This window comes from Cetorhinus maximus, chromosome 29, assembly GCF_964194155.1.
Source record: "Cetorhinus maximus chromosome 29, sCetMax3.hap1.1, whole genome shotgun sequence".
In the NCBI taxonomy this organism is placed as follows: domain Eukaryota; kingdom Metazoa; phylum Chordata; class Chondrichthyes; order Lamniformes; family Cetorhinidae; genus Cetorhinus; species Cetorhinus maximus.
Genome location: NC_135907.1, coordinates 18170223 through 18198193, shown reverse-complemented (window position 1 = coordinate 18198193; position 27971 = coordinate 18170223). Strand labels below are relative to the sequence as shown.

Sequence of the window (27971 nt, the reverse complement as noted above, 5' to 3'; positions counted from 1 at the left end):
AAATGATCTCAGAGTAAAAGATCCCCGAGGAAACAGTGACCATAACAAGGTAGAATTTAGCATTCAGTTTGAGAGTGAGAAACTTGGGTCGGAAACAACTGTGCTAAACTTAAATAGGGGTAATTACAATGGAATGAGGGCAGAGTTGGTTGGAGTGGACTGGGAAAGGAGTTTAGCAGAAAAGACAGCGGATGAACAATGGCAGGCTTTTAAGAAAATAGTTCATGACTCTCAACAAAGATATATCCCAGTGAGGAAGAAGGATTCTAAGAAGGGGGTAAACCAATCATGGTTAACCAAGGGAGTTAAGAATAGTATCAAATTGAAAAAAAACATACAATGTGGCAAAGATTAGTAGCAAGCCAGAGGATTGGGAAAGTTTTAAAAACCAACAAAAGATGACCAAAAAAATAATAAAGAGGGAAAAAATAAACTTTGAGGGTAAAGTAGCAAGTAGTATAAAAACGGACATTAAGAGCTTCTTTAAGTATATAAAAAAGGAAGAGAGGCCAAAGTGAACATAGGCCCCTAAGAGAATGAGGCTGGGGGAATAATAATGGGGAACCAGGAAATGGCAGAGGAGTTGCATCAGCCGTCACAGTGGAAGACACTAATAGTGTTCCAAAAATACTAAATAATAAAGGGGGGAAGAAATAAATGCAATAACTATCACTAGAGAAAAAGTACTAGGGAAACTAATGGGGCCAAAGGCCAATAAGTCCCCTGGACCTGATGGGTTGTATCCTAGGATATTAAAGGAAGTAGCTGCAGACAGTGGATGACTGGTAGTAATCTTTCAAGGATCCTTAGGACAGGACTTTCCCTTCGTCAGGTGGACGCGGTGGACAAACGGACCACAGCCCGCGATTGGACCCCAACCGCGATTTCACGCTGGATGGCCAATTAACGGCCAGCTGGGTGAAAAGCTCAGCGCTGCCGGGGTGGGGGCACGAGGAGCGTGAGTGCAGAAGTCAGCGCGGGCGCAGGAGAGCAGGGGCTGAAAGCTCTGTGTCCTCAGGGAGCTGAAGGTTTGGACAAAGGAAAATGAAGATGTAATGAATGGTATAAACATGTCCCCACATGTGACTCAGCCCATGGGAAGAGGGACATGTTTGAATTGAAGTTGAAAATTTTTTTCCGCTATTTTATTTGCCATTGGAAACCTCATCCCACCCCGTGGATGAGGTTTCGTACAAAATGCACAGGTGGCCTGGCCGATTCGCCCGCCTGCCCACCGAATGGTTGAGCGGGCAGCGGAAAATACAAATTCATTGCTTAAGGGCCTTAATAAGCTTCTTGACTGTCGGTGGTGCCGTCTCTCACACGCGCCCGCCAACCGAAAGATCGCGAGAGTGCGCGATGACATCGGGACGCTCGCTCAACGTCAGCGAGGGTGATTTTTGTGCCCGGTCGGGTCTTATGGTCAGAAAGCAAGCACCCTCTCTCTCCAAACACAGTCTGCAGAGTTAGCTGTTCACAGCATATGCATACAAGGCACACATTAAGCATCAGCACAAGGGATAGTCATTCATGCCCTTCACTTGTTGCATTAATGTGAATGAGTTTCGGTTTTCGGAAGATAGTATCACTTTGAAGCTGAGATTAGAAAATCTGGGAAAAGCAGTCAGCATACAGAATCTTGTGCTCCATAAATACAGGCATCGAGTACAAAAGCAGAGGAGTTATGCTGAACCTTTATAAAGCTCTGGTTAGGCTACAACTAGAATATTGTGTCCCATTCTGGCCACCACCCTTTAGGAAGGATGTGAGGGTCTTTGAAAAAAAAGTGCAGAGGAGATTTACCAGAATGGTTCCAGGGATGGTGGATTTTAGCTACAAGGTTGTAGATGTTGGGGTTGTTCTCCATGGAGTGAAGGAGATTGAGGGGAGATTTGACAGAGGTTACAAGATTATGACAGGTTTGGCTAAGGTAGTGGGGAGATCTTATGGTGCATTCTTATCTCTGGGCCAGAAGCTCTGGTTTCAAGTTCCACTCTAGGAGTTGATGGCCATGGAAGGTGCAGTCATAATGGAGCCCAACAGGTTTATTATCAGCCTGTAAACCCTTCTGAAATACCTGATGGCAGGCGGTAAGAGTGGGAGAGTTTCCTGGTCAGCCATACCGCTGAAGGCAATGGCAAACCACTGCAGTACTTTGCCAAGTGTAATCATGGACCAATCCAATGGAAGTCCATGTTTGCCAATGTCCTTTTGGTACCTGGAAGAGGAGGTAAAATAGACAAGGAAAAGCTGTTCCCATTAGCTGATGGTACAAGGATTAGGAGGCACAGATTTAAGGTTTCGGGCAAGAGTTGTAGGGGATGTGAGGGAGAACGTTTTTACATAGCGAGTGGTAATGACCTGGAGCTCACTGCCTATGAGGGTGCTGGAAGCAAAGATGACCGAGGATTTCAGAAGGAAATTAGATGGGCTCTTGAGGGAAATAAACTTGCAGGGATACAGGGATAGAGTGGGAGGATGGGACAGACTGCATTGCTCCACGGACAGCCCACATGGACCCGATGGGCCAAATGGCCTCCAGCTGTGCCATAATGACCACGACACTATTTCCTCTTTAGTTGCATTACATTTCAGGCTACACCTTTCATCCTGTGCATTGAATTGACAAAGGTTAATCATTATAACTTGCTGTTTATTGAGCAAAGGTTACTCATTGAGTAACTGCACAAAAATTCAGCAGTTGTAATGTTGCGCAAAGTTCCTGCTTGTTCAGCAGGGTAAGGATGGCACACTGTGTAACTTTGTAGAGTTCCTGTTTTTACAGCCAAATAAGGGCTACTCACTCTGCAACCGTACAAAGTTGTTAATTCAGGTTAGCAAGGATTAGCTCATGTGTAACTTATGCAGAGTAATTGCAGTTCAGCGGGATAAGGGTTGCTCACTGTGTAAATGTTTGGAGTTGCTGTTTGTTTAGCAGGGTAAGGATTGTTCACTGTGTAACTATGGAACTCCTGTTGGTCCAGCAGGGGTAAGGTTTGATGCTAAATAACTGTACAGACTTTCCTGTTCATTCGGCTGTGTACTTTACTTAACAATTACCACAGATTTGCTGGGGTTTTTTTCAACAACATAAAAGCTGAACTTCAATCCCATTTCGGTCCAGCACACTTTGTGCGTGTAGAGTCGGGGAGGAGCAAGGGCAGAATAAAGGGCGAAAGCTTCAGAAAATCATTCAGAGGAATACCAAATAAGAAAATAAATCTTCACTGTGTAAAAATCCACAAACACGCGCTGGTGCGCTCCGTTAGGGCTTTGGAGCAGAAATCAAACCAGGGCAAAATTTATATGCATTTTATTATCTGTATCCCCAACTTTTCTTGGTTGCTTCCAAAGATGCAGTCTCCTGTTAGGGTACAGTTTCATGGCTGACAACAGGTCTCTGCTATTTCACACTAATGATCATGCTTCATGTAGAACCTACAGTCGTGTCAGGCTGTTTGATGGTGCAGTATATCGCGCAGTTGAGCCTGTTGTCATCGAACACTCAGCTTTGGCTGAGGTCATCGAACGCGGGGGAGACGGGGAATCTAATGCAGGACCTTCCGGCGTGTTCTAACAATTGAGTGTCACCCTTACCCAATAGGCTGCTGCTGTAGCAACTTTGTACAGTTTAAAAGTTTGTAATATTCCTTCTTACTTGCCCCCATACCAGGCAATGTCCCCTCAGAGGGCTGCAGTTTCCCCCCAATCTCTTGGCGAGTAGCCAATTTGAAGATGCCTCAGATTGGGTTTATCACCTCCAGGGAGACCCCTTGGCCCTCTCCTAAACCTAGCTGGGATCAGGACCTGATTATTCCAGCTACTACGAGCTGAAAGCTGGGTCCTTGACGAGCGAACTCCCAAGTGACCATCGTTCTCCACTTTTGGATAGGACACGGTTGTTACCGAATTTGTTGTGTTTGGAAGCACCAGACGGGATGGTCCTTCCGACCGCTAACCCCTCCCCCACCAGGCTCAGGGAACTCTTAGTCAGCCTCAGGAAACCAACAGTTAACAAGCAGCTGCTCTGAAAGAGAGACAATTCTCGCTATCACAGTTAGCTTGGTAGTACAGAGCTTGAATATTGTTGAAAGGAGAGACATGTTGTCAGAGCTTTTTGCCTTGCGCTCATCAGAACAAATGCAAGAATGCCAAATTTCAAACAACCACAAAACTTCATACTACAGGCAAAAGGGGTGCTGATTGGCTGGCAAGTTGATTCTGATTGGCCGAGGCGTTGCCAAAAGCGATGTCATTCAGAACAACATCGACTCAGGAACTTGTGGAGCCTAGAGTTCCCCATCGCTTTCTCCATGACATCGCATCGACCAATCTGAGTCGACATGCCGGCCAATCAGCAGCCTTTTCTCCTGTAGTGTAAATTATTTCCATCGTTTGAAATTTGGCATTCTTGTATTTGTCCTGATGAGTAGAAAATGAAAAGCTTCAGCAACATGTCTCTCTTTTCAGCGATGTCACGTTTACAGATTCCCCGAGTTTCTCCTGGAAGGCAGCAGATCCCCACTATTCATCTTATCTGCCAATCATAATTTGCCTGATTGTGAAGTCTCGTCCCCTTCCCCATCCCCATGCTGGCAATTACTACACTCATCAAGTGGACATTCCCATCTGCGTCTTGCTCAAACTAGATGTGGGAATGCTTGTAGAGAGCTTTATATTTACTGTGCTACAGCTGATCTGGAGGTGCTTAATGGAAACTTGGGTTTGTACCTAATCTCACTATGATTGACTGTTGGAGTGTTGGATGAGGAAGCGTAGTGGGAACTTGGCTCTGTAACTAACCCCATGCTGTATCTGCCCTGGGAGTGTTTGATGGGGACAGTGTAGAGGGAGCTTTACTCTGTACCTAACCCAGTGCTGTACGTGCCCTGGGAGTGTTTGATGGGGACAGTGTAGGGGAAGCTTTACTCTGTATCTAACCCGGTGCTGTACCTGTCCTGGGAGTGTTTGATGGGGACAGTGTAGAGGGAGCTTTACTCTGTATCTAACCCCATGCTGTATCTGCCCTGGGAGTGTTTGATGGGGACAGTGTAGAGGGAGCTTTACTCTGTACCTAACCCAGTGCTGTACGTGCCCTGGGAGTGTTTGATGGGGACAGTGTAGGGGAAGCTTTACTCTGTATCTAACCCTGTGCTGTACCTGGCCTGGGAGTGTTTGATGGGGACAGTGTAGAGGGAGCTTTACTCTGTATCTAACCCCGTGCTGTACCTGTCCTGGGAGTGTTTGATGGGGACAGTGTAGAGGGAGCTTTACTCTGTATCTAAACCTGTGCTGTACCTGCCCTGGGAGTGTTTGATGGGGACAGTGTAGAGGAAGCTTTACTCTGTATCTAACCCCGTGCTGTACCTGTCCTGGGAGTGTTTGATGGGGACAGTGTAGAGGGAGCTTTACTCTGTACCTAACCCGGTGCTGTACGTGCCCTGGGAGTGTTTGATGGGGACAGTGTAGGGGAAGCTTTACTCTGTATCTAACCCGGTGCTGTACCTGTCCTGGGAGTGTTTGATGGGGACAGTGTAGAGGGAGCTTTACTCTGTATCTAACCCCATGCTGTATCTGCCCTGGGAGTGTTTGATGGGGACAGTGTAGAGGGAGCTTTACTCTGTACCTAACCCAGTGCTGTACGTGCCCTGGGAGTGTTTGATGGGGACAGTGTAGGGGAAGCTTTACTCTGTATCTAACCCTGTGCTGTACCTGTCCTGGGAGTGTTTGATGGGGACAGTGTAGAGGAAGCTTTACTCTGTATCTAACCCCGTGCTGTACCTGTCCTGGGAGTGTTTGATGGGGACAGTGTAGAGGGAGCTTTACTCTGTATCTAAACCTGTGCTGTACCTGCCCTGGGAGTGTTTGATGGGGACAGTGTAGAGGAAGCTTTACTCTGTATCTAACCCCGTGCTGTACCTGTCCTGGGAGTGTTTGATGGGGACAGTGTAGAGGGAGCTTTACTCTGTACCTAACCCGGTGCTGTACGTGCCCTGGGAGTGTTTGATGGGGACAGTGTAGGGGAAGCTTTACTCTGTATCTAACCCTGTGCTGTACCTATCCTGGGAGTGTTTGATGGGGACAGTGTAGAGGGAGCTTTACTCTGTATCTAACCCCGTGCTGTACCTGTCCTAGGAGTGTTTGATGGGGACAGTGTAGAGGGAGCTTTACTCTGTATCTAAACCTGTGCTGTACCTGCCCTGGGAGTGTTTGATGGGGACAGTGTAGAGGAAGCTTTACTCTGTATCTAACCCCGTGCTGTACCTGCCTTGGGAGTGTTTGATGGGGACAGTGTTGAGGAAGCTTTACTCTGTATCTAACCCCGTGCTGTACCTGTCCTGGGAGTGTTTGATGGGGACAGTGTTGAGGAAGCTTTACTCTGTATCTAACCCCGTGCTGTACCTGCCCTGGGAGTGTTTGATGGGGACAGTGTAGAGGGAGCTTTACTCTGTATCTAACCCCGTGCTGTACCTGCCCTGGGAGTGTTTGATGGGGACAGTGTTGAGGAAGCTTTACTCTGTATCTAACCCCGTGCTGTACCTGCCCTGGGAGCCATTAGAGGGTAAAAAAAAAGAGGCAGAATGTTCCATCCTATCACACTTGGGTCCCTCGTGTTGACAAACATGGAATCCAGAAGTGATGTCTGACAGTTTAAGCTTCTAGTAGTGTTAAGGATTCTCATATTGGCGTTGTGACATCAATGGGAAATAAAGGATTTCGGAAGCTGGCAAGGTTAAACTGGCAGGGTGACCTCAAGGGCTCTCTTTCCCAGCCTTGTGATAACAGATCGTCCCTGTTTGCGAGCAGGAAGGACAGGATGAGTCAGGCAGATGCCAGCCTGATACATCAACAATGGAGCATAGGAGATTGAGAAGACAGAAATCATTCTAAATATAATCTCTGCAATTCCTCAGACAGTTTGGCATGCGTCACATGCTCTAGGGGCTGAGAGCCATTATAGATAGGCAAGAAAAGGCACCAAGGGTCAGTGCCAAGCAGAACAAAACATCAGCTTATTTAAATTTGAACAAAATATTGGCCATAATAAATAAGGGCCGTAAACCTGATAAGGTGTCGGATGAATTCGTATGTGCGTCTGCCTGGTTGAGTTGCTAGCTTTCCTGCCTCTGTCCCTGTAGGTCATCAGTTCACGCCCAACTCCAGGGGTTTGAACGAATGACCTATATTGACATTTCCAGTGCAGAATGGAGGTAGGGCTACATCAGTTGAATTGCTGCTTTTCAGAATGAGCTAGTTAACCCAGGGCCCTGTCTTCTCTGGCTGGCTGTAAAAGGTCCCATGGCCGCTATTGGAAGAAAAACAGCTGTTCTGGACAATATTTGTCCCCCCAACAAACATCACGAAAACAGGTTAATCTTGTCCCTGCTGTTTTTGGGATCTTGTTGTACACAAATTGGCTGCAGCGATTATCACACAACAGTGACTGCGCTCTGAGAGTGACTCAGCGGCTGTAAATGCTGCGGGATGGTCTTGAGAGGGGAGGGGTTAGAGAGAGAGGTGGAGTGGGAAAGAGGGGAGAGTGAGAGAGACAGAGTGGGAAAGGAGGGAGAGTGAAAGAGACAGAATGGGAAAGGGAGGAGAGAGAGAGTGGGAAAGAGTGGGAAAAGGGGGGAGAGAGAGAGAGTGGGAAAGAGGGGAGAGTGAGAGACAGAGCGGGAAAGGGGGGAGAGTGAAAGAGACAGAGTGGAAAAGGGAGGAGAGAGAAAGAGAGTTGGAAAGAGGGGAGAGTGTGAGAGACAGAGTGGGAAAGGGGAGAGAGAGAGAGAGTGGGAAAGGGGGCAGAGTGAGAGAGACAGAGTGGGAAAGAGGGGAGAGTGAGAGAGACAGAGTGGGAAAAGGGGGGAGAGAAAGAGAGTGGGAAAGAGGGGAGAGTGTGAGAGACAGAGTGGGAAAGAGGGGAGAGTGAGAGAGACAGAGTGGGAAAAGGGGGAGAGAAAGAGAGTGGGAAAGAGGGGAGAGTGAGAGACAGAGTGGGAAAGGGGAGAGAGAGAGACAGTGGGAAAGGGGGCAGAGTGAGAGAGACAGAGTGGGAAAGGGGGAGAGAGACAGAGTGGGAAAGAGGGGAGAGTGAGAGAGAGAGTGGGAAAGAGGGGAGAGAGAGAGACAGAGTGGGAAAGGGGGCAGAGTGAGAGAGACAGAGTGGGAAAGAGGGGAGAATGAGAGACAGAGTGGGAAAGGGGGCAGAGTGAGAGAGACAGAATGGGAAAGGGGGGAGAGAGAAAGAGTGGGAAAGGGGGGAGAGAGAAAGAGAGTTGGAAAGAGGAGAGAGTGAGAGACAAAGTGGGAAAGGGGGAGAGAGACAGAGTGGGAAAGGGAGGAGAGAGAGAGAGACAGAGTGGGAAAGGGGGGAGAGTGAGAAACAGAGTGGGAAAGGGAGGAGAGAGAGAGAGACAGAGCGGGAAAGGAAGGAGAGAGAGAGAGAGTGGGAAAGGAAGGAGAGAGAGAGAGACAGAGTGGGAAAGGGGGAGAGAGACAGAGTGGGAAAGAGGGGAGAGAGAGAGTGGGAAAGAGGGGAGAGTGAGAGACAGAGTGGGAAAGGGGAGAGAGTGAGAGTGGGAAAGAGGGGAGAGTGAGAGACAGAGTGGGAAAGAGGGGAGAGAGAGAGTGGGAAAGAGGGGAGAGAGAGAGTGGGAAAGAGGGGAGAGTGAGAGACAGAGTGGGAAAGAGGGGAGAGAGAGAGTGGGAAAGAGGGGAGAGTGAGAGACAGAGTGGGAAAGGGGGAGAGAGACAGAGTGGGAAAGAGGGGAGAGTGAGAGACAGAGCGGGAAAGAGGGGAGAGAGAGAGCGGGAAAGGGGGGAGAGAGAGAGAGAGTGGGAAAGGGAGGAGAGAGAGAGAGAGTGGGAAAGGGAGGAGAGAGAGAGAGAGACAGAGTGGGAAAGGGGGAGAGAGACAGATTGGGAAAGAGGGGAGAGAGAGAGTGGGAAAGAGGGGAGAGTGAGAGACAGAGCGGGAAAGGGGGAGAGAGACAGAGTGGGAAAGGGAGGAGAGAGAGAGTGGGAAAGAGGGGAGAGTGAGAGACAGAATGGGAAAGGAAGGAGAGCGAGAGAGACAGAGTGGGAAAGGGAGGCGAGAGAGAGGAGAGCGAGAGAGACAGAGTGGGAAAGGGAGGAGAGCGAGAGAGACAGAGTGGGAAAGTGAGGCGAGAGAAAGAGAGAGAGAGAGACAGAGTGGGAAAGTGGGGAGAGTATGTGTGAGATAGTGAGTATGTAAATATGGGCGTACTGAGTACTGAGTTCAAGTGGTTCAGGTGTTCTGAGCCAACATTCCCCCTTCAATCAGCAACACTGCTACAGATTAACTGTCATGCATCCAATTGTTTTTAATGGGATCTTACTGTGCAGCACACGGTTCCTACTTTTCTCCATAAAAACAGTGACTACGTTCCAAAATAATGAATTGTATCTAACACATCTTGAAAGGTGATATAAAGCCACTGCTACCCACCACGGCCATTCAGCCTGCCCCTCGTTTACTGCAGGTCCACATCACCCCCTCCAATAGCCTCCAGCTCACTCATTGCATCCGATTCACGACCAGGGTAAGGCCAGCATTTAACCTGTGCTTTGGAACGTTGACTGGTGTCACACTGTACAGCAAGCATGACACCCTGAGTCTACTGGTGCCACATACCGTACAGCCAATGTGACACAGTATTCCATGAATATCCCTCATCACATTGATTCAATTAAGGATCAATGGTGAGACAATCACTGTCAATCTCAGAGAATTGAGACATGTCTTATCCCATCATTTCAATCAGGCTCTGAACTTCAATCATAGAAATGGAAACAGCTTAAAATTAATGGATCTATGTTCAATCTTAATTAATATTTAATTTATGTATTTAATGCAGACAGTATAACTTCACTGTGACTGACCCCCAGTTTTAATGACCCCAAGGTTTTCACTGGACATATTGGAGAGGCTGAGATAGTTCTCTTCTGAGCAGAGATGGTTAAGGGGCAATGAGAGATGACCAACAATTGCCAGCCTTGCCATCAACGCTCACATCTCATGGGACACATATGAACAAACTTATACCCTCCTGCACACATACAGACCCACATGTTACACCCCCATACACCCACCTACATTGACACTTACACACGTATTCACACACAAACTAGTGGATACATGCACTAACATGCACTCAAACAAACAGCCTGACACCCTGACACACCTGTTTACACATAGGAGAAAATTCCCCCCCCCCCCACCCCCCCACCCCACCCCGTTGGGGGGGACGTGCAGGAGTGGGTGTGGGCGGGCGTGCTTCCGATCGGCGCCCCTGATCGGGGGCGCGCCGCCATTTTATGTGGGTGGGCCAATTAAGGCCCACCCAGCGTGATGTCCGCCAGGATGCGCTATGCGCTCCCTGCGCGGGTGGGGGAGAAGATTCCCTCAGCCGGGAGTATGCTCTTTTGTGCATGTACATGAAAGAGCGCACACATCCCCCTGAGGCTAAGTGCTGCCTCGGGTAGATCAGCTCCAAATTAAAAATTGTAATATAAAAAATAGAATGTAATAGAAAAATTTCTCTGACGTGTCCCCTCATGTGACACTGTCACATGAGTTGGGACATGTCCATAACTTTTGAAACCTTTATGAAAAATTTAAATACCCTCATGAAACCTCATCCCGCCCGTGGATGAGGTTTGATGCTTTCTCTGAAGTCCGCCAGGGCTCCCGGCCTGCCCGCCAACCTTAAGGTTGGACGGGCAGATCCATTAATGATTTTAATTAGTTTCTCAATGGCCTCAATAGGCCGTTGACAGGTCGACAGGCGCACAGCTGACACAGCTACGCCCCCGCCAACCTGAAAATGGAAATGAGGCGGGGTGACATCAGGAGTTCCACACGACATTGTCCCGCGTCACTTTACATGTCGGTGAGTGGGCCCCATCCCATACCTATTCTTCCCATACATACTTGGTAGCTCACACACTAATGGTGCTGTGGGTGTACCTACACCACATGGGCTGCAGCGGTTCAAGAAGGCAGCTCACCACCACCTTCTCAAGGGCAATCAGGGATGGGCAATAAATGCTGGCCCAGCCAGCGAAGTCCACATCCCATGAATGAATTAAAAAAAAAACACACACACAGTCTCTTACACACCTACAAACACACACACAGACACACACACACACACACACACACAGTCTCTTACACACCTACAAACACACACAGACACACACACACACACACACACAGTCTCTTACACACGTACATACACACACACAGACACACACACACACGCACAGTCTCTTACACACGTACATACACAAACACACACACACACACACACGCACAGTCTCTTACACACGTACATACACACACACAGACACACACACACACACACGCACAGTCTCTTACACACGTACATACACACACACAGACACACACACACACGCACAGTCTCTTACACACCTACAAACACACACACAGACACACACACACACACACGCACAGTCTCTTACACACCTACATACACACACACAGACACACACACACACGCACAGTCTCTTACACACGTACATACACACACACAGACACACACACACACGCACAGTCTCTTACACACGTACATACACAAACACACACACACACACACACACACAGTCTCTTACACACGTACATACACACACACAGACACACACACGCACAGTCTCTTACACACGTACATACACACACACACAGACACACACACACGCACAGTCTCTTACACACGTACATACACACACACAGACACACACACGCACACACGCACAGTCTCTTACACACGTACATACACACACACACAGACACACACACACGCACAGTCTCTTACACACGTACATACACACACACAGACACACACACGCACAGTCTCTTACACACGTACATACACACACACAGACACACACACACACAGTCTCTTACACACGTACATACACACACACAGACACACACACACGCACAGTCTCTTACACACGTACATACACACACACAGACACACACACACGCACAGTCTCTTACACACCTACAAACACACACACAGACACACACACACACACACGCACAGTCTCTTACACACGTACATACACACACACAGACACACACACACACGCACAGTCTCTTACACACGTACATACACACACACACACACACACACGCACAGTCTCTTACACACGTACATACACACACACAGACACACACACACACACACAGTCTCTTACACACGTACATACACACACACACAGACACACACACACACGCACAGTCTCTTACACACGTACATACACACACACACACACACACACACACACGCACAGTCTCTTACACACGTACATACACACACACACACACACACACACACGCACAGTCTCTTACACACGTACATACACACACACACAGACACACACACACGCACAGTCTCTTACACACGTACATACACACACACACAGACACACACACACGCACAGTCTCTTACACACGTACATACACACACACAGACACACACACACACACACACGCACAGTCTCTTACACACCTACACATTCATCGGGCAGAAATTTCCCCCCGTCGGGGGGGGGGGATTGAGTGGGGGTGGGCGGGGGTGGGGGCAAACCCGATCAGCACCCCCATTTGGGGTCGCGCCGCTATTTTACATGGGCAGGCCAATTAAGGAAGCGCTGAGCGCTCCCTGCGCGGGCGGGGGGGTGGTTTCCCTGAGTCGGGTCCTGTGATCTTTCGCGCGTGCACTCGATGGACGCAGAAATCTCCCCAAGGCACCTCTGTGCCTCAGGGAGATTAGTTTATGTTTTAAAAATTTAAATAAAGAAAAGGAAATATTTTAAGACATGTCCCCTCATGTGACAGTGTCACATGAGCTGGGACATGTTCATGAACTTTGATTTAAAATTTGATTTAATTAACGAAACTTTCATAAAGCCTCATCCTGCCCGTGGATGAGGTTCCATGAAAAATGCAAAGGCCGCCTGGGCTCTTCGCCTGCCCCCCCGCCAACCTTAAGGTTGGACGGGCAGCTCTGTTAGTTGCTTCGACGACTATTTAACGGGCCTTAACGGGCCTTTGACAGTTCGGCAGGCGCACAGCCGATTCAGCTGTGCACCCGCTGAACTGAAAATCTAAATGACGCGTGGTGACGTCGGGACACACGCCCAACATCATCGCGCATCATTTTACCTGTCGGAGAGTGGGCCCCGTCCCCACTCACTGACCCGAAAATTCTTCCCATAGTCTCTTACACACCAGCGTACACAAACACCCACACACACACACACACAGTCTCTTACACACCAGCGTACACAAACACCCACCCACACACACCCACACACCCACCCACACACACACACAGTCTCTTACACACCTACACACACACACACACGCAGTCTCTTACACACCTGGATACACAAACACACACACTAACACACACACAGTCTCTTACACACCGACACACACACTCAAAAACGCACACAGTCTCTTACACACCTACACTCAGTCTCTTACACACCTCCATACAAAAATGAACACACGCACACACACAATCTCTTACACACTTAGACATACACAGTCTCTTACACACACAAACATACACACAGTCTCTTACACATCTACACACACAAACACACACACACACAGTCCCTTACACACCCACACACAATCTCTCTCTCACACTTACACACACCAGTCACACAGTATCTCATACACACAGTCTCTTACATACACACTCTCAGACTGTCACACACACAGTGTCATGCTTACTCAATCAGAGCATTCTGAATGAATAGCCAATCAGGGCACTAAAAGACTAACCAATAGAGCAGTGAAAAGCTCTCCAATGCCAAACAAGGCTGGGGAAGGAAGAATTTTTCGGCCCACTCAGCTGGCTGGACCTCATGTAACCTCCCTTCTCTCCTAATCCCACACCTAAGGCCCCTCCAATGCTCTCACTCTGCAGCTGATGGAAACACTTACACATCGCATGGATTGCAGAGACACCAAGATAAAGGAAGACAGGGAAGAAGAGGATAAGGAAGGAGGGAGGAACAATACACAAACATCACTCGACTGTTTCCAGAGTTACACACGGGCAGCTCGATCATCCCATTCGACTATCTTTATACATGTGCCACTTATGAGCATCCCTTGGTATACAGCTCATGTCTTCCATCTAGGGGTTGGCAGCCCTGAGATTGGAAATGACTGATAATACGATCAATGGCGAGCGGAGGAATGTGGGGCCGGTGGGAGAGGCAAATTTCCATTAGGAGGAGACAGAGGTATAGCGGTAATGTCACTGGATTGGTAATCCAGAGACACAGGCTAATGCTGCAGGGATGGGGGTTCAAATCCCACTACGGCCACTGGTGAATTTTAAATGTAATTAATAAATCTGGAACCATAAAGCTAGGCTTAGTAATGGCAACCATGAAACTGAAAATCTGTCACCCTTACCTGGTCTGGACTCCAGACCCACAGCAATGTGGTTGGCTCTTAACTGCCCCTCTGAAATGGTCCAGCAAGCGACTAGGTTCCAGGGAAATTAGAGATAAGCATGAAAGAATAAATAAATTAGATCAGGCTTAAAGGTGGTGCAGTGGTCACGCTGATGGGATAATAATCCAGCACATTTCAGTTTGAGTTCCAGCATGGCAGTTTGAGAACTTGAATGAAGCTGGTTCAGTAAAAGTGACCATGAAGCAAGCAGACAGAAGCAAAGAGGCTTTATCTTTCCTCAGCGGTTACAGCAATTGCTGAAAAAGAGAAGTGTTGTCGAAGCTTTTCATCCGGATAATTCGCAAGAAAATACCAATGCAAGGGCAACGACACATTTCTACTGTATGAGCAGAGACTGCTGATTGGTAGAGGTGTTGCCATGGGGAATGCACCATTGGATGGTGACCGCCAGTTAACTGCCAAAAATTGTTTGAAATTTAAACCAGGTAGCTTGACTCTGATTGGTCCAAGACATTGCACTCCAAAAAAGACATTCTCCCTATCACACAAATGGGTAATGTGGTAAATGAATTTCAGTGCCAGTGTGATGCTAGGCACACATCCCAAAGACTGGCCGGATCATATCAAACAGCACGTCGCTTCCGCTGTTCACAACGGGCAAGGTACCCAACCAGCCCGTGCTTGCAAAACTCAGAGCACAGCGTCCGACATTAGATGTGATTCCGCGATTGGACAACATTTGCTAACTGATCCTCAGTGTGCTAAGAATTGCACTGACAACCAATTTAAGATTGTCAGTCAGGTTTGCAGTGTGGCGCATTTGCATGTATTTACATATATTAATACACAGGGCCCTGTTCTTTGCAGACAGAAAGAACATGTACACATATTGTGCCTGTTTCAGCTAAACAAAATAAGTGACAGCCATTCTCTAGTTCATATCCCGGGGCAATGTCTTGACCAATCAAAGTCAAGCTGCCTGGTCTAAATTTCAAACAATGCTTGGTAGTTAACTGTCAGTCACCATCCACTGTTGCATTCTCCATGGCAATGTCTCTACCAATCAGAGTCCACTTGACAACCAATCAACACTCACTTATCATACGGTATAAATATGTTGTTTCCCTGGCTTCGGTATTTTCTTGCAAATTGTCCTAACGAGGGCAAGACGAAAAGCTTTGACAAAAATGTCTCTTTTTTTCAGCAATACTCAAGTTCATGACTACCAAATGACTATTTAGATACAGCAGCCTTGTGATCCGTTCAGTCAGTGGATCCTCGAGATAACCCACTCCACATCCCGCTGTTGATGGAGCAGACAGGCAACACTTAAGAGTTTTTTTTCAATTCGTTCATGGGGTGTGGGCTTCGTTGGCTGGGCCAGCATTTATTGCCCATCCCTAGTTTCCCTTGAGAAGGTGGTGGTGAGCTGCCTTCTTGAATCGCTGCAGTCCATGTGGTGTAGGTACACCCTCAGTGCTGCTAGGAAGGGAGTTCCAGGATTTTGACTCAGCGACAGTGAAGGAACGGCGATATATTTCCAAGTCAGGATGGTGAGTGACTTGAAGGGGAACTTCCAGGTGGTGGTGTTCCCATGTGTCTGCTGCCCTTGTCCTTCTAGACGGTAGCAGTCGTGGGTTTGGAAGATGCTGTCGAAGGAGGCTTGGTGAGTTGAGGAGTTTAAAAAAAGCTGCATTTTTATAAAGCTTTTCACAAGCTCAGGATATCCCCAGATTGAACCTTTGAAGTTTAGTTACTGTTCCCTAGGCGGCCATATTGCACAGAGGAAGCTCCCACAAGCATAAATGAGATTCTCCTTCTTGAGTTCTCTGCCCAAAAGCAGCTCCAACCCAAAGTGCCACAACCTCCACCACAGGTAGGGCAAGAAGGCAGGTCACAAATCCACCCCAGCCAGAATGGGGATCAAACCCTGTGCTGTTGGTGCCAATCTGATCCACACAAGTCATGCAGCCCCCAAGGAGTGCAGGTTGCTATGGCAACTTGCACTTTATGCATAGTGATGCCAGAAGTTCCAATTTTCTTTCCATCCCATGGCTGACCAGGAATCTCTCCTGCTCTTCCTGCCTGCCATTGTCATGTGTTGGAAGGATTTACAAGTTGATACTCAACCTGTTTAGTTGCATTGTGAGCACACACTCCATGGCCATCAAGTCCAGGAGTGGGACTTAAACTCCTGAGCTTCTGGCTCAGAGGCAGGGACACTATCCCACTGCACCACAAGACCCCTTCAGTAATGCAATAATGACCAAGTAATTTGTTTGAGTGACATTGGTTGAGGGAGAGAGAGAGAGAGAGAGAGAGCTACCACTGAGAGACAGCTGACATATTTAGTAATGTTAACCGAAGAAAATGTGTTGGCCAGGACACTGGGGAGAAGATCCCTGCTCTTCAAGTCATGCGTGGGATCTTTTGCATCCACCTGAGCAGGCTGAAAGAGTTTAATTTCTTCATTTAAAATGTGGCAAGTTCCATGTGCCAGCCTGGATTTGTGCTCAAGTCTCTGGTGTGGGACCTGAACCCACAACCTGCTTACTCAGAAGCAAGAGTACTACCCACTGGGTCACAGCTGACACCTTATACTTTTGTACATTATGAGAATACACATTAACCCTACAGCAATGCAATAAATACATTTAAAACACAATGAGTAAGAAAATTTAAACTTGTTTAGTGCCACCTACACACTAAGTGATGACTGAAGGAACAGTGCTAATAGATGGAAAAAAGCATCTTAATTAAATAAAATGTGTTTAGTTCTATTTTAATGTCAAAAAGGAACATAACCAGTACTTTAACTTGCATTTAGATGGCACCTTTAACTTAGTAAATTTCCGAAGGCACTTTACAGGAACATTGTCAAACAAAATTTGACACTGGGGCACAAAAGGAAGATGTTGGGGTAGTTGGTCAAAAGCTCCGTCGAAGAGGTAGATTTTAAAGGAAGAAAGGAGAGGCGTCTTAAAGGAGGAAAGTGAGGTAGAGAGGCCAAGAGGTTTAGGGAGGGAATTCCAGAGCTTATAGGGCCTTGAAGGCACAGTCACCTATGATGAATCAAATGGAAATGGGGGATGCTTAAGAGGCCAGATTTGGAACAGCACAGATAGTTAATGGACAAGCCATTAGCTTATAGTTTACAGGTAAAATTGGGTGGAGTTTGATTCCCTAATTTACTGGTTAAAAACTCCAGAATTCCAAGCAATAAAAATGGAACTTGACTAATTCTGGCGCTTTCAATGAGAAAGCCGTTCAGTTGCAATCATGTTTGGCGAATAAATGGGACCTTGCCTCAGAATCAAATAAAAACACGCTGTTAAACCACTGGCCCTTTTTTGCGCCATTCATTTTTGGCAACAGTGCCTCAATGGCAAGGCCAACATTTATTGCCCATTGATACAAATGAATGGTTTGCCCGATCACTTCTGAGGGTTGTCAAGAGTCAACCAGGTTGACAGGTATAGAAGCGCAGTCACTTTTAGGCCAGACCAGTTAAGGATGGCAAATTTCCTTCCCTAAAGGACATTAGTGAACCGGTGTTTTTAAATAAATCTGACAGTCTCATTGTCGCCTTTACAGATGACAGAATTCTGGAATTTTTTAAACTGAATTCAAATTCTGAGCTGCCACATTGGGATTTAGAACATGCACTCTAAAAGGATTATTATTCAGGCTCTTTGGGTTACTAGTCCAGTAATGCAATACGAGGAGGTCTTGTGGCGCAGTGCGTTGTGTCTCTGTCTATATCAGGTTCAAGTCCCACTCTAGTACTTGATGGCCACAGAGGGTGTATTCATAATGTGTCCAAACAGGTTGATTATCAACCTGTAAATCCATCCAATACACCTATGGCAGGTGGTAAGAGTGGAGGGGGGCTTTCTTGGTCAGCCATGTTTGACGTAGAGTAGCACCCCTCAAGCTTATAGCTCCTGGTGACAGGATCTTTTCCAGGAAAAACTAGCTATGGAAACAGACATAAGCATGCACTTGTCTGCTTCCTGTGCTGCTAGGAGTAGGAAGAAAAGAATGCAGGAGAGGGCCATATGGCCCTTCTCCGCCATTTGCTGAGATTGTGACTGATCTGAATGCAACAGTACAGTATCTACTAATAATTACACACTGGGATGTTAGCACAGTGGTCAGGTTACTGCACTAGTGATCCTGAGACCCAGAATGATGCTCAAGTGACATGAGTTCAAAACCCCTCACAGCAGCTGGTAGGATTTAAATTCAATTAATTAAGTAATTAATATGGAATTAAAAGATGGTCTCATTCATGGTGACCATAAAACTATCAGACTTGAGTGAAAACCTATCTGGTTCACTAATGCCCTTCAGGAAATCTGCCATCCTGACCTGGTCTGGCCTACATCCAGACCCATGGCAATCTGGTTGTCTCTGAAATGACCAAGCAAGCCACTCAGTTGTAGGTGGCTCATCACCACCTGCTCAAGACCAGTGATGGTCACATGCCAAGAATGTTTTTTTTTCAATTGGGATCATAGGGAATTGCGATGGTTATTCTTAAAACCCCATGAATCCTGAGTAACTAAAGTCACAAGATTGTGAGATGTGAAGCTGGATGGGAAGAGGTGCAGGCGTGGGCCACTAGGTGATGCTGTGGAAGAAGTTTCTGAACTGCTTCCTCCAACATTGGTCGCCATGTTGTCTGTGTATTCACTGTTTTACTAGTTTATATTGGAAATTATTTCATCCCTTTAGATTTTGAAATTGATTTTAAACACTTTAATTACACGGAAATGGGATAAATTAGCTGCTCAGATGGCTCAGTTGGTTAATGCAGAGTCAAACAGACCACACCGAAATTAAGGTGCAATCCCTACTTTACTTATGGCTTCAATATGATAACAGGGACTAAAACAGTTAAGAAGACAGACTAGTCTTGTATTCCTTTGCATATAGAAGAATAAGGGATGGTGGGGTTTGAACTTTAACTTCTGGAGTATTAGTCCAGGCCTCTGGGTTATTAGTCCAGTAACATTACTGCTTTGCTAACATCCCCAGTGTATGATTGCTGGTAGATACTGTAATGTGGTGGTTGCATTGCTGGGCCAGTAACCCAAAGACCCTGTGGCACAGTGATTAGCCGCCCTGCCTCTGAACTAGGAGCTCTGGGTTCGAGTCTGACTCCAGGAATTGATGGCCAAGGAAGGTGCATTCAAAACATGGCCAAGCAAGTTGAGCATCAACCTGCATATCCTTCTAATGCCAATGACAGGTGGTAAAGGGCAGGAGTTTAACACCTGGTTAGGTGTTTAAGATGGAGTTAATAGGGTAGATAGAGAAGCTGTTGCCTCTGGTGGAGGAGTTAGAACATGGCGGGGGGACATAACCTTAAAACTAGAGCTGGGTCATTCAGGGGTGATGTCCGAAAGTACCTCTTCACACAAAGCTTCATGAAATCTAGGGCTCTCTCCATCTGTTGGCCTTGGAGAGAATGCAGTGCAGATTTACCAGAACAACACCTGGACACCAGGATTAGGCTCTTGGAGAGATTAAACAAACTAGGGTCGGATTCCCTGGAACTTAGATGGGTAAGGGGTGATTTATGCAAAGTTTTCAAGATATCATGGGGAACAGGTAGGATAGATAGAGAGAAACTATTTCCACTGGCTGAGGAGTCTAGGTCAAGGGGACATAGCCTAAAACTTAGAGCTAGACCTTTCAGGAGTGGAATTCTGCACATAAAAGGTCATAGAATTGCAACTCTCCTCTGAAAACAGCAATCAATCAATTGTTAATTTTAAAACGCCGATTGATAGGTTTTTGTTAACCAGTGATATTAAGGGTTATGGGGAAAATGTGGAGTGAGGTCACAGATCAGCCATGATATCATTGGATGGTGGAGCCTCCTCCTGTTCTGATGACCATTGTGCATGGACCACACTGAGAACATCTCCCGATCTGTCATGTTAATATTCCTGCATCACTGAAATGACCTTCTTTAATGTCCCTGTCTGTTTCAGCCCACAGAGAGATCTGGATGGTTTGGTCAAGAATTGTTGATAAATTATGAATGGAAGCGATGATGATGATGATGATGAAGGCACATCAAACGCAGAGGATGAGATTCAACTTTGGCAGGACTGTTAGCCGACTCGTATTTTTGACCCTTTGGACTTTGTCACTGCTGGCTGGACTTGTCCAATCTCACGTCTGCCCCAAGGGCTGCTCCTGCAGCAACCAGTTCAGCAAGGTGATCTGTACACGCTACGAGCTGCGGGAGGTTCCCGACAGCATCTCCACCAACACCCGCTACCTTAACCTGCAGGAGAACATTATCCAGGTCATCAAGGCGGACACCTTCAAGCAACTGCGGCACCTGGAGATCCTGCAGCTGAGCAAGAACCTGATCCGGCAGGTCGAAGTCGGGGCCTTCAATGGTCTCACCAACCTCAACACGCTGGAGCTCTTCGACAACCGGCTCACCACTGTGCCCAGCGGGGCTTTCGAGTACCTGTCAAAGCTCCGGGAGCTTTGGCTGAGGAACAATCCCATCGAGAGTATCCCTTCCTACGCGTTCAATCGCGTGCCCTCGCTGCGGCGCCTGGACCTGGGAGAGCTGAAGAAGTTGGAGTACATCTCCGACGCCGCCTTCGAGGGGCTGATCAACCTGAGGTACCTCAACCTGGGGATGTGTAACTTGGTGGAGATCCCCAACCTCACGCCCCTCATCAAGCTGGAGGAGCTGGAGCTGTCGGGCAATCGGCTGGAGGTCATCCAGCCTGGTTCCTTCCAAGGCCTCACCAACCTGCGCAAGTTGTGGCTGATGCATGCTCAGATTCAACTGATAGAGCGCAATGCCTTCGACGACCTCCAGTCGCTGGAGGAGCTCAACCTGTCACACAACAACTTGACGTCGTTGCCCCACGACCTCTTCACGCCCTTGCACCGGCTGGAGCGGGTCCACCTCAACCACAACCCTTGGCACTGCAACTGTGACGTGCTGTGGCTCAGCTGGTGGCTCAAGGAGACAGTGCCCAGCAACACCACCTGCTGCGCCCGCTGCCACTCGCCACCCAACCTGAAGGCCCGCTACATCGGCGAGCTGGACCAGAGCCACTTTACGTGCTACGCGCCGGTCATCGTCGAGCCCCCCACCGACCTCAACGTGACCGAGGGCATGGCGGCCGAGCTCAAGTGCCGAGCGGCCACCTCCATGACCTCGGTCAACTGGATGACCCCCAACGGTACGCTGATGACCCACGGCTCGTACCGGGTGCGCATCTCGGTGCTGCACGACGGCACGCTCAATTTCACCAACGTGACGGTGCAGGACACGGGCCTGTACACCTGCCTGGTCAGCAACTCGGCCGGCAACGCCACAGCCTCGGCAACCCTCAACGTCTCGGCCGTGGACAGCAGCAACAGCTACAGTTACTTCACCACGGTGACGGTGGAGACGGTGGAGGTGGTGGACGAGCCCAAGTCGACGGAGCGCGAGCCCGGGCCCACCCCTTCCGGCCACTGGGAGACGCCGTACTCCACCACCTCCCTCACCCCCCGCAGCACCAAGTCCACCGAGAAGGCCTTCACGGTCCCCATCACCACGGAGGTGACCGATAACATCATGGCGGGCCTGGATGACGTCATGAAGACGACCAAGATCATCATCGGTTGCTTTGTCGCCATCACCTTCATGGCCGCCGTCATGCTGATCATCTTCTACAAGCTGCGCAAGCAGCACCAGCTCCACAAGCACCATGGCCAGACCCGCACCATCGAGATCATCAACGTGGAGGACGACATGGCGGAGGCCACGCCCGGCGACAGCTGCCTGACTCTCCCGGCCGTCGATCACGAGCACCTCAACCACTACACGGCCTACAAGGCTCACTACAACAACAACACCACCACCGCCGGTGGTGGAGGAGGCGGCGCCCTGAACTGCACCAAAAACCCACTTCACAACTCTGTGCACGAACCGCTACTCTTTAAATCCAGCTCCAAAGAGAATGTGCAAGAGACGCAGATTTAATAACCCCCACTGCTGGTCCGTGAACTCGATGCTTAAATGCAGACAAAAAAAAACAAAACAAAGGGGAAATGAGTAACTGACAGCAGAACTGAACGTTTTATTGCACCTCCAACCCTCGCCAACCCCCCCCCCCACCCCCACCACCCCCCACCCCCAGCACCCTCCCCATCCCCACTCTCTCCCCAGTTACAGTCCAGGACTGTTTTGGCAGATTAAGGTGTGTAGCAGTCCAGTGCAGCTTCGTATTGTAGCTGTCAATCAGTCCAGTACAAATGGACCTACAGTCCCAGGCTAGGCTGGCGATCATTTGCATTCTATCTCTCTCTCTCTCTCCCTCTTCTCTCTCTCTCCCTCTCTCTCTCTCTCTCTCAGTGGGTCTTTGCAAATCCTTTTCCTGATTCTGCAGTCCAGACTGGGCTATCATTTGCATTGTATCCATTTGTCCATTTGCTAAGCTTTGCATTGGTAGATCAGCAGCCATTTGCAGTGTCCCATCCTTTCCTGACTCTACCATTTCCAGACTGGCGGCCATTTGCAGTGTCCCATCCTTTCCTGACTCTACCATTTCCAGACTGGCGGCCATTTGCAGTGTCCCATCCTTTCCTGACTCTACCATTTCCAGACTGGCGGCCATTTGCAGTGTCCCATCCTTTCCTGACTCTACCATTTCCAGACAGGCGGCCATTTGCAGTGTCCCATCCTTTCCAGACTCTACCATTTCCAGACTGGCGGCCATTTGCAGTGTCCCATCCTTTCCTGACTCTACCATTTCCAGACGGGGCGGCCATTTGCAGTGTCCCATCCTTTCCAGACTCTACCATTTCCAGACTGGCGGCCATTTGCAGTGTCCCATCCTTTCCTGACTCTACCATTTCCAGACGGGGCGGCCATTTGCAGTGTCCCATCCTTTCCAGACTCTACCATTTCCAGACAGGCGGCCATTTGCAGTGTCCCATCCTTTCCAGACTCTACCATTTCCAGACTGGCGGCCATTTGCAGTGTCCCATCCTTTCCTGACTCTACCATTTCCAGACGGGGCGGCCATTTGCAGTGTCCCATCCTTTCCTGACTCTACCATTTCCAGACCAACAGCCATTTACAGTGTCCCATCCTTTCCTGACTCTACCATTTCCAGACCAACAGCCATTTGCAGTGTCCCATCAGTCCAAGCCAGCACTGCCTCTTTACATCCCATTCTAATAACTACTTTCCTGACTCTTCCTTCTGGACTGCAGCCATTTTCAATCACCAGCGAATAACCTGGCTGACCTTCTAAATGACCCCAAAGTTCAAGAGGTCGGCACGCATCTAACCGAGATATGCGAAATAATCATCATAGGAATGAGGAGGGCCCTTAGCCTGGCCAGATGCTGATATTTTCCATTTGTGTTATGCAAACGAGTCAAATTCCAAATTCGTCCTCTGGTGGTCTGTCCGAGGATGCTTCAGGGGGAAGCGGTGACATTGGATGTACTCAAAGCCCATGTCACGGGTGGGGCGCCAACGTCAGAATTTCTGCGATGCAAAGCTATGAAAGAACAGTGTCGCTGAGTTGAGCTAATCTCATGGAAATAAGCGCGAGACTTTATTGGAGATTATCACACGCAAGGCTTCAAGGTCGTTGGGGGGGAGGGGCTATGAAACCTTGGGGTGGGCGGTGCTACAGTGGATTTCTTTCAGGAAGTACCCAATGACGGACTTTTTGTTGACATTTTGTGGGCCTTCCTATCTTTTCCCTTCAAGATGTGTAACCATACAGTCTGTAGGGTCTGGGATCCCAGGAAGAATCTCAACCAATTAACCTAACTCTCATTTTTACAGATAAACTGTAAGGCCTCAACTTTGACCCTTGCGATTAAGCCAACCCCTCCCTACCCGAGCAACATTTACGAATGCTTTCAGTGGATACAAGAGGATGTAACGAAACACCAGCTCGTGAAATTTGATTGCTAAAAATACAGGTTCCTCTCAAAGGAAAGGGGAGAGGGGTGAAGCACGTTTTAAACTCATTATGACAAAAGAAGGTTACGTCTAACGCAAGTTTTATTTTTAACGGTCTAGTGTAATGGGCTCTTTCCTGTCCTTTTGTCAACAGTCCCACTCTGTGGGTCAATACTGAGAAAAGGGAGCAGGGATCGCTGTGTGTGCTGCAGTGTCTAATCTATCATGAGCTCAATCCTTTCTCTTTAGTCGCGGATGCGTTTCCCAGCCTCTGACCTATTGGCTATTTTTGCATCCCTTCCCACTCCCTGACTTTCAATACTTGCCTCCCGATTGAGCAAGGGTGGGTAGGGATCAGGGGACCCAGGTGGGGTAGGGGTGGGGGTGGAGGAGGTGGGGGGTGGGGGGTGTGGGGGGGGGGGCGGGGTGTGGAAACAAGCCAGCGCTTCACTCCAACAAATCCATTTCCATTCTTCTTTTCTATCGAACTCTTCCTCAACGAGGCAAGACGATTAAGCGTTGAGTACGGAGCCCAAAGAATTCACAACAATCATCCCTTGGGTGTTTTGTTTTCTTTTAAGAGTGTTATTTGGAAAGAGATGAGGTTAGGTAAAGGCAATATTAGCAACGTCGAAGGTATGATGGCCATGGAGTTGCTTCTTTTGTGATTCTTCAGTATTTTTAAAGCTTGTCGTAAGGTTGATATAAAAAAAAAAGGAAATGCAGTTATTTTATCTCTTCTGGTATTATTTTACTGTGAAATGCAATGGGTCACAAAGACGTATTCTAATCCAGTCAGGATTGGCCTGTCCAACTCTTGCCAAAGGCCACTGGCTTCCCAGTTCCCCTGTAATTCTGTAATTCCAAACCTTGTCTCAGTATAGATTCAGGTTCACTCGCCCTCCAAAAGATGACGGGCTGACGCTGGAGCATGAGGAAGACTCCACAGGGATTGTCCCCCGGCAGAAACTAAGGCTCACCGGCCCCTTTTTGCAGGTTTGCTGTGGAGCAGGCCTCACTAGGCCTGAGGCTTCGAGCCGGTTGGAAGCCTGACGATGGAGGACGGCTTGGTCGGGGGTGGGGGGGCGGTGGGAGCAGAGAGCCAAATCCCAGTCGGAATCAAAAAAATAAACGAGGAAGAGCCTAAATCATCAGAGAAATCGGGAGGAAATAGATCTTAAATTTGTCCAACAGGATGTTACATTTTAGCAATAATCCCATCCCACGGCTCAGGAGGTGGTGTTTGTGACGTAGCCTGAAAGGATTCTGAATTCTAGTTTAAATGAAAATATGCACTATCCTGAGGATAGACAAGGAGCTGATGCAGGATGTAAAGGCCCTAGGTAAACGGCTGTGCTGCTAGGGCAATTTTTGGAAGAGGCTACAGGGATTGGGCGCCGACTGTCAGCCTTGCCAGGTGCTCTGCCAGGGCTGGACCTGTGCTGCAAGATGCTGTGAGAGAAGCTCTCGGCCCGGTTCAGTGTTGAAGCTTCGTTAAGTTTCCATCCCGACCACGACTTCCCCATTAGTCGTCTATTCCTTTCTCCGCCCCGACATCCTCCCGCCCCTCCCCCCACCCCTCACCCCACTCAAACAGGCAGGCGTTCCCAACGGAGGGAGTAACACGTTGAGTGTTTTGTGTCCTTTGCACCTTCTAACAACACACTTTTTTTCCCTACATTTCTACTGAATGTCATACATGATGTTAAACTTGAGAAATTTGTACAGAACCATACAACTGTATTCTCTGAATTAAGTAAAAAAAAAGAAAAAATGTTTGTCTGTGAAGACATACTGCTGTTATCAACCAGCTGTTACTTTTACAAGTGTTATGTTATAGATTGAAAGGGTTTTTGATTAAATTTAATACCCAAATCTCTTTTGTGACTTTCCAAAATGGCCTCCCTGTGTCCCAGAATGCATTGCCAGCTCAAGGCGGTGATAAATTTGTGCCAAAACAAAATCTAAATAAGATACGCTAAAGGGCCTAAATTAATAAAATAAAATACAATAAGCAAGGCTTACTGTACTTTATCATGAGGTAAACTAATCATTACTTTCATATTGGGCAAATAAATTTATAATGAGGTTAATTGTTAGTGACTGTCCACAATGGGCTCCTTTGCTTCCACAAAACACAATAATGTACAATTCACAATATCCAGTTTAACAATTAGTAATGATATGCAGCAATTTCCATTTTGTGTGTTTCATAAATTGGTCACCACAGTAGAGGGTGAGGATAAGTTACCAAATATAGGAGGGCAATCAAATTGAGGAACTTACAAGATTTAACATAAGTAAACAGCATAGTAATGGTGAAAATAATGGGATTTAAGATTGACAAATCCCCAGGATCTGATAGAAGAAGCAGGTGAGGAGTTTTTTTATTCATTGGATGTGGGTGTCGCTGGCTATGCCAGCATTTATTGCCCATCCCTAACTACTCTGTTCAGAGGGCATTTAAGAGTCAACCACATTGCTGTGGATCTGGAGTCATGTGTAGGTCAGACCAGGTAAGGGCAGCAGATTTCCTCCCCTATAGGGACATTAATGAACCAGATGGGTCTTTATAACAAACAGCAATGGTTTCTTGGTCATCATCAGGACTTTTAATTCCAGATTTTCATTGAATTCAAATTTCATCATCTGACATGGTGGGGTTTGAACCCAGGTCCCCAGAGAATTACTCTGGAATACTAGTCCAGTGACAATATCACTATGCCACCACTGCCCCCCTCCCCCCCATGAAATGCTTTAGTCACAAACTTCCAAAACTCCCTTAATTCAGGAATTGTCCCATTAGATTGGAAAATTGCCAATGTCACTTCTGTTAGATGTGGTTTCACAATTGGGCAGCAGCTACTGAACAATCCTGAGTGCGCTCGTAGCTACACTAACAACCATTTAAGAAAATTAGTTGAGCTCGTAATGTGGCTCATTTACGCTTGCTAGAAGCATCAGACATTCGTACACAGACACCCGTTCTCTGCAAATAAAAGGAATTTGTTCAAGCCTTGCACTTTCTTTCAATTACCCGGAGCCTTTAGTTCCCCATTGCTTTCTCCATGGTAACACCTCAGCCAATCAGAGTCAACTTGCTAACTAATCAGCACCCTTTTCTCCTCTGGTATAAATTGTTGTGATCATTTGAAATTTGGCACGCTTGCATTTGTCCTGATGAGTGCAAGATGAAAAACTTCAGCAACATGAGTCTCTTTTCGGCAAGGGAAAGAGAGATAAATTTGGCAACTGTAATGGCGCTAGTCTAACATCTGTTGTTACTAAAATCCTCATGGACAGAGGGCTGGATTTTTGCAGAGTCGGATAGGCCCCTTGGACCTTTAAAAATCATGGGAGGGGCCCGGATTTGGAACGGTCACCACCATTTCTGGCTGATACCATTTTTACTGGTGCGGGAAAGGGGGTGGGGCATGATTCACACAGTCATGGTCAAGAATCTACTGGGCCATTTGAAATTAATTGAGAGTTGAAACAGACCCCATTTTGGCTGTCGCAATGGATGGAGTA

At 47.8% G+C, this 27971-nt stretch overlaps 1 protein-coding gene across 3 annotated transcripts in view; it reads left to right on the top strand.

Moving 5' to 3' along the window:
- The window catches only part of lrrc4ba (leucine rich repeat containing 4Ba), a 232063-nt gene extending 209445 nt beyond the window's left edge, over positions 1-22618 (top strand). For all 3 annotated transcript variants that reach the window (XM_078531732.1, XM_078531734.1, XM_078531731.1), the window contains exon 2: positions 20488-22618. In XM_078531732.1, coding sequence (XP_078387858.1) covers positions 20538-22499 — 1962 coding nt within the window. In that variant the 5' untranslated portion in view covers positions 20488-20537 and the 3' untranslated portion in view covers positions 22500-22618. The remainder of the gene's footprint in view (positions 1-20487) is intronic.
- The last annotated feature ends 5353 nt before the right edge of the window (positions 22619-27971 follow it).